Source organism: Malurus melanocephalus, unplaced genomic scaffold (assembly GCF_030028575.1).
Source record: "Malurus melanocephalus ecotype Western Australia unplaced genomic scaffold, MMel_1.1 scaffold_700, whole genome shotgun sequence".
NCBI classification, from domain to species: domain Eukaryota; kingdom Metazoa; phylum Chordata; class Aves; order Passeriformes; family Maluridae; genus Malurus; species Malurus melanocephalus.
Window position 1 is genome coordinate 269,823 of NW_026623932.1, and position 7,289 is coordinate 277,111.

Below are 7,289 nucleotides of genomic sequence, written 5' to 3' on the forward strand. Positions count from 1 at the left end.
CCCCTTGCCAGACCTACTCAGGGAAAAGGGATCAAAGACTTTGGAGAATTTGCCACACTACTCTCTGGGACTTCAAGTGGGGTAAAGTTATCCCAAAAACCAAGGGCACCTGAAATCCTTTCCTTCAGAACTCTGGGGGCATGGAAAGGACCCCACAGGGAATGGAGGAATCCCCCAAATTCTCTTCCTTGAGGTTTTAACAGTGTGAGAGACCCCTACATAAAAGGGGAGCCCCCCGCAATTCTCCCTTTTTCACCCCTGTAAGGGAAGGAGCCCCATTCCCAACGAGGGGATCCCCAAATCCCTCTTTCCATAGGAAAAGTGCCCTAAACAGAATAAAGGAGGTAATGACAATATCCTTCTTGGAGATTCTGAGATGACAAAGGGACCTGACAGACCGTGAAGGGCCCTCTGAGCACCTTTCCCCCAAATATCATCAGGGGCCCCCCACCTCCCGCCCCAGAGGTGTAAAGGACGCTCTGGAAACCCCCAAAACTCCCACTACCGAGCCTCAGGGAGGGAAATAAARGACCCTAAGTGGGGGCATAAGCGTTCCTAGGAGCTGGAAACGGCTGGAAACCATGACTCACCAGCCGCGTTGACCCCTGAAAGCCCCTCAGCTCCCTTTGGCCGCCGCCGGGATAAAGGAGGGCGGCGTGCGCCGCGCGGAGGCTTATGGGGGCGGCGCGTACCACACGTGGCGCCTGGGGGGTGGCATAGGGGGTATGCTGTGGAGAGACAACGTGTCGCACGCACAGAGCAGAGCCTGTCCCGCTCTCACAACAAAAGGRACGTGTGGGACATCACGAGGAGTGAAAGCGAGATGCGCGAACCACCCCCGTAGCTATTAGGTTGTGACGTGCCCCCCCTTTTTATTGACAAGTTGGATTCGTCCTCGTGCCTCCGCCAGCGCCCGTGGGTTGTACCACTCTGGAAAAAGGGGGGTGCGCCACCTCGCTGTGTCTCCCGCGCCGCTTCCCTCCCTCCCCGGGGATGTTCCCCTAAATTTTATGGAGGGAGTTACGGGGAGAGGGAGGACCCTGCGGTGTGCATGCGGCGCGTTGTCTCCCACCGCGCATCGCTTCTCCCTCCCGTGAAAGACAAGTGGAACAGCTCAGGAGGAAAAGCGGCGTGAGGCGGGGGGACTGCGCGGTGGCGCTTACCCCCTTTTACGCAGCGTGGTACAACCCGCAAGCGCTGGTGGAGCTAGGAGGAAGAATTCAACTTGGAGAGAAAAAGGGGGGGTTAGAGGCACAACTTAGTGGCTGTGAGGGGGTGCGCGCATGCGGGGGACCGGAGCGGAGACAAAGGCGCCGCCGCGCCCCCCCCCACCCCATCCCCGCATCCCTCCCCGGTTATAACGCGCCCCCCATTCCCATGGATGTGGGGGTCGCCCCATGCCCGGGGGGGAGCCGGAGGAGGGCGGGGGAATGGCGGGAGGGCGGCGGGCAGCCGGAGGAGGAGGTGGAGGCAGCAGCGCATCACCCGGGGGGGTGTCGGTGAAGATGTCGCTTCGCCGCGCCTACTCCATCAAGGACAAGCTCCAGGCCATCGAGAGGGTGAAGAAGGGCGAGCGCCAGGCGTCGGTGTGCCGGGCTTTCGGGGTGCCGGGGGGCACGCTCAGGGGGTGGCTGAAGGACGAGGCGAAGCTCCGCTGGTTCCTGGAGCAGCTCGGCGGCGAGGTGGGCACCCAGCGCAAGAAGATGCGCTTGGCCAACGAGGAGGAGATCGACCGAGCCGTCTACGCCTGGTTCCTCGCCCTGCGCCAGCACGGCGTCCCGCTCTCCGGACCCCTCATCCARGCGCAGGCGGAAGCCTTCGCCCGGCAGATCTACGGGCCCGAATGCACCTTCAAGGCGAGCCACGGCTGGTTCTGGCGGTGGCAGAAGCGCCACGGCATCTCCAGCCAACGCATCTACGGTGAGGGCGGCCTCCCCGCCGAGCCCGAGCGMGCTCCGGCCGCCCGCGCTGAGGTCCTGCCCGACGCCGGCGGCTACGGGGACGAGCAGATCTACAACGCCAACATCACCAGGCTCTTCTGGAAGCTTCTGCCCGGTGCCAGCATCACGGCGAGGCGGCGTCCGGCCCGTGGCGAGCGCGTCACCGTGCTGCTGGCTGCCAACTTGACCGGCTCCCACAAACTCAAGCCCTTGGTGGTCGGGGCTCTCCGCGATCCCGCCAGCCTCCGGCATCACAATCAGGAGAAATTCCCGGCTTGCTACCGCTACAGCCCCGAGGCCCGGCTGGCGCCGGCGCTTCTGCGAGCTTGGTTCTTCGAGGACTTTGTGCCGGGCGTCAAGCGGTACCTGCGCCGGAGCTGCCTGCAGCAGAAGGCCGTGCTGCTGCTCAGCTCCGCTCCGTCCCGTTCTGGATCGGGGGCTGAGGATTCCCCACCGCTCCAAACTCCCGATGGGTCCATCCGTGCGCTTTTCCTCTCCAAGGCTCCCACCGGGAGCGGCTTGGCCGGAGCGGGAGGCCGAATCCCGGCGCCTCTGGAGCAGGGKGTGGTGTCGGCCTTCAAGCAGCTCTACAAGCGGGAGTTGCTGCGCTTGGCCGTGTCCTGCGGCGGCCCAGGCGGTCCCRCGGACTTTGTGCGCTCTTTCCTCCTCAAAGACATGTTGTACCTGGCTGGCCTCTCCTGGGATCTCATTCCGCCCGGATCCATCGAGAAGTGCTGGCTGCTGGGGCTGCGCGCYGCCTTTGAGCCCCAGCCCGGCGAGGAGGAGCATGGGGACGCCACGGGAGGGGAGGAAGGTGGAGGGGACAGCAAGGTCTTCAGTGACCTCACCCACTTGGCCGCCTTGGCCTTCAAGCGCTTGGCTCCCGAGGAAGTGTCCGACTGGTTGCACTTGGACGATGCTGCTCCAGGCGTGGAGGAGGACGATGGTGGCGAGGAGGATGCTGGGGAGGAAGGCRSCGAGGGCTGTGGGGTGGAYGAGGAGGAGGAGGAGGAGGAAGCAGCTGGTGGCAAAAGGAGTGGGGAAGGAGGAGATCCTTTGCTGCCCACGGCTCGGGAAGCCATCCAGGGTCTGGAGACGGCGCTGCGCTGGCTGGAGGGACAGGATCCCCAGGAAGTGGGGCCGCTGAAGCTGGTGCAGCTCCGCTCCCTCATCTCCATGGCGCAGCGGCTGCACCACRGCCGCAGCCCCCAGTCCTAGGGCAGAGCCAACCCCTGCTTTTTGGCTACCAACACCCCCTGGTTGGCCACAGAGCTTGGGACACCCAGGTTGTCCCAGGGAGATGGCGGTGGAGATGCCCCTTACTCCTCTGTGACTGTGATTCCCTGGGGATCAGGAAGCCCAGGCGTCTGTGGGTCACAATTTAGGGGATTTTTGTGCAACAACTCGAGTTCCAGGGTTGTTCCTCACCTAAATATATTTAGGAGGTGCTATTTTTTACATCCCATGTGGCCCCTAGTCAGTGACACTGCCCGAGGGGGAGTGGATGCCCCCAAAAATTGCCCTGTCCCTGCAATACTATGGGGAGAATGGGTGAGAGAAGGACCTGCTTGGTGTCACCAGAATGATGGGGGATGTACAAATTCCCCAAATCTCAGAGTAGGGCCGAGGTGGGAACATCTAGCTGGAATCCAGCTCCTGAGATGCTGYAGGGAAAATATTCCACTTTAGAAGAGGCTGGTAACGCCCTTCCCACTGCTGAAATACAATCCTATTAAACCAGGATGATTTGGGGCTGATTTAAGACATCTTCCATCATGCACTGGATTGGGAAAGGGACACTTGGGTGGCATCCACGAAGCTGCAGCTCCCCGGAGAGGGTCACCTTCATTTCCATCATAGCTGGGAACACCTGGACCATGGAAACCTGCTGAACCAGGTAGCATCATCCCAGCATCCTCATGAAGCTGAAGGCTCCAGGTATGGGGTTTGAGATGTTCCCCATGGGGTTTGTGTGGTGGCCGGGGCTGGAGAACACATCTCAGTGAGCTGAGGTTGGAGCAGGGAGGGCTCCTGGCACTGCCTTGGGATACTGGAGGCATCTGATAGGAATTTAACAGCTCTTGACCTGATTTGTTTGAAATTTTAGTTTTTAGCCAAATTCTTGGAAGAGGAAAATAAAATTAACTCCTCAATGCTGCCGTGCCCCGTGTCAGCAAGTGGGTGGGGGTTTTTACTTGTTGGGTCTTTGTCTCCTCACTGCAGAGTTTATGGAAATTAAATGGATTTTTATTCCCACCTGGAGGTTGTTGTCTGTGAACTGTCATGTGGAGCCCTCCCAGAGGGATTTGGGGTGGCACCAGGGGGACTTTCATGGGGTTATGTCTTCTCAATGTGGTCTTTTCCAGACCAATGGGTTGTAATCCTATAAAACAATGTTTCTGTTTATTTTTATCATCTTTTGCACCAAAAAAATCGCCCCACAAAAGAATTTTGGAGCTTGGAATGTGGCTGATTWCAGACAGAATTTTGTGAATTAAAGGAGCTCAGGAGAAGGTGCTGGGCTGGAGGTCTCTGACCTGGTTTGGGGAGCTGGGAATATCAGATCATGGAATTTGGGCTGGAAGGGACCTGCAAGGCCATCAAATTCCAACCCCCTGCCATGGGCAGAGACACCTTCCACTATCCCAGGTTGTTTCGAGCCAAATCCAACCTGGCCTTGGACATTTCCAGGGATGGAGCAGCCACAGCTTCTCTGGGAGTTCCATTCCAGGGCCTCACCACCCTCAGAAGGAAGAATTCCTTCCCAATATCCCATCTAATCCTGCCCTCTGGAAGTGARAAGCCATTCCCTCTTGTTCTATCACTTCATCCCTTATCCAAAGTCAGGGCTCAGCATCCAGATGTTTCCACCAGCGCTGTTTTGCCCAGAAAAAAACCTTTTCATCCTTAAAGCAGTTCCCAAATCATCGCTAATTGCATCCGCGCAGGTGCCGGGAGGCAAATGGAGCTTAATTAGGGCATGGAAAAGGCTTAGATCCTAAAAAATTAAACTAAATTTCTACCCTCTGGATGTCCCCGGAGTTGGGAGCAAGTCTGGGTTTCCATCCCATTCTCTTGGTGACAGGAACAGGATTGTGGCAGATTTTTTTTTGGCTGGTTGACCACTTGCCCGTCCTGGAATGTGGGCAGAATCCTCACAGATGTGGCTCAGACTACAGGGATGTGGCCACTCTCCTAGCCCCAGGAGGCTCTAATTGGGGTCATCCCATCCCCAAAAACCTGTCCCCAGTGCCACACATCCACAGGGACACCAGCTTCATTCTTGGTGACCATGGCACCAACGTCCTCCCAATGAGCACGGAGCCAGCATGGCACCAGCACTGTCCCAGGAAACCATGGCTGTCTCCTCCCCACGGAAAGTGACCCCACGGTGGCTTCCACAGCCCCCTGGGACCAAAGGGACCACAAAAAGCCACACCCCCATAGCTCTGGCCACGTTTATTTGGTTCCAGCCCTGCAGAGGTAACACATATCCACGCCACCTCCCACCCCAAGGGTGTCAGGATTGCCCCCTATTCCTCAGAGGAGCTYGCTTTGGTCCCCATCACCCCTCCTGTCCCAAAAAGGGGCTTGTCCACTAGTCCTTGGCCATGTCACAGGCCCGGTTGGTGGCCGCCTCCACAGCGTCCATGACAGTGGCCCGGAGCGCTCCCTTCTCCAGCTGGTGCAGGGCGTAGATCGTGGTGCCCCCGGGTGTGCAGACGTCCCCCCGCAGCTTTGCCGGGTGCTCTCCCGTTTCCAGCAGCATCTTCGCCGCGCCCTACGGGACACTGGGATGTGACCTCCCAAACCCCACTCTTGGATGGCACCGCCATCACAACGCCCCCATGGCAAGGGACTGTCCCACCACCATGTCTGTCGCCCTTCTGGGGCCTCATTTTTGCTTCCAAGAGGGGAAACTGAGGCAGAGCAGCATCCAGCACCTCCTCCCTCATCCCAAGGGATGTTGTGGTGATGCCTGATGATTTTTGCCTTTTCTGTTTATATGCTTTTATATATTTTAAATACTCTTTTAGGTATTTTCTGTACTCTTTATGTATTCCTTGCACCCTTAGCCTGCACACTTGTAATTTTTGTAGCCTGATATTCCAGCTCAGTTTTAGGGTTCTGCTGGGCAGAAAGACCAAACACCCTCAGTAGGAGGCTGGTGAGCTCTGGGCTATCTCAAAACTTCTTTCTGGAACATATTGTGTAAACTGGGCTCTGGCCTCACCTGGGGCAGGGATTCTTTAGAGTAAGGGGACATTACTTCAATTATTAAGTTTCTTATCAGGGCATTCTAGACAGATATGCTAATTTGTGAGGTCTATAAAAAATTGTTATATGGGGGATGAATCTCAGCTTGAAGAGCTGTGYCCCTACAATCCTATTAAAATACCAATGTAAAACCCTTTTATCCCCTCCGCTCCATGCACCCAAAATTCTAAACCAGCCAAGAGGCAACAGCAGAGCCCAGGGATAGGAGGGGAAGGAAGCAATGCTCAGGGACAGGAGGGGAAGGAAGCGATGCCGGGGTGTCCCCGGGACTCACCAGCAGCGTCTGCGCCGCGATCTTGCTGGCCAAGGCGCCCGGCATTCCCATYTTCACCGCGCCCTCGGCCAGCGCCTCGGCAAACAGGTACACCTGGGGAGAGAGGGACATCCAGGGTGAGCCTGGAGCAACAGGGGATCCCAAATCCCAACACAGCATCCCGCTGGCTTACGTAGGCCACGCCGCTGCCGCTGAGCCCGGTGTGGATGTCGATGTAAGATTCGGGAACCTCCTCGCAGAGGCCGCAGGAGGACAGGAGGCTCTTGAGGAGCGCGGCTTCGTCGTCACCCGCGTTGCTGCCCCGGGAGAAGACCATGGCCCCTGCCTGCACCACGCAGGGCAGGTTGGGCATGATCCGCAGCACTTTGGTCCAGGGTGGGAGGAGCTGGGAAAAGATGGGGATGGGAGAGRGGGTGCCAGCCCTGGGAAGTACCCAAGGGTGACCTGAGACACCGGTGGGTGTCACCCTTCAGGCTGGTGGAGAAGCCAGGAGCACGGGGAGGGAGCTGGAGGTGAAGCCAGGAGGGGACAAGGCCACAGTGGAGTGTCCTTCATGGGCCTGGGTGCAAATGGAGGAGGAGGAGGAGGAGAAAAGGAAGAAGAGAAGAATGAGAGGAGGAAGAGGAAGAGAAGGATGAAAAGGAGAAGGGGAGAAAGAGAATGAGAGGAGGGAAAAGGAGAAGGAGGGCGAGGAAAAAGAATGGAGGAGAAAAGGAGGAGGTAGAAGAGGAGGAGGAAATAGAAAGGAGAGGAGAAGTGAGAGGAAAAAGAAGGAAGAGGAGAAGGAAGAGGAAAAA

The 7,289-nt window shown here is 57.8% G+C and overlaps 2 protein-coding genes across 2 annotated transcripts in view; one reads left to right on the top strand and one right to left on the bottom strand.

The window, feature by feature from the left end:
- The first annotated feature begins 955 nt into the window (after nucleotides 1–955).
- On the top strand, nucleotides 956–4,367 carry TIGD5 (tigger transposable element derived 5). The gene has a single exon (XM_057384334.1). The coding sequence runs from the start codon at nucleotides 1,398–1,400 to the stop codon at nucleotides 3,156–3,158; it is 1,761 nt and encodes a 586-aa protein (XP_057240317.1). The 5' UTR covers nucleotides 956–1,397; the 3' UTR covers nucleotides 3,159–4,367.
- Nucleotides 4,368–5,381: 1,014 nt separating this feature from the next.
- Nucleotides 5,382–7,289, bottom strand: part of PYCR3 (pyrroline-5-carboxylate reductase 3) — a 4,120-nt gene continuing 2,212 nt past the window's right edge. The window contains exons 4-6 of the mRNA XM_057384336.1: nucleotides 6,665–6,877; nucleotides 6,493–6,585; nucleotides 5,382–5,721 (exon numbers count right to left, since the gene is read on the bottom strand). Coding sequence (XP_057240319.1) covers nucleotides 5,539–5,721; nucleotides 6,493–6,585; nucleotides 6,665–6,877 — 489 coding nt within the window. The 3' untranslated portion in view covers nucleotides 5,382–5,538. The remainder of the gene's footprint in view (nucleotides 5,722–6,492; nucleotides 6,586–6,664; nucleotides 6,878–7,289) is intronic.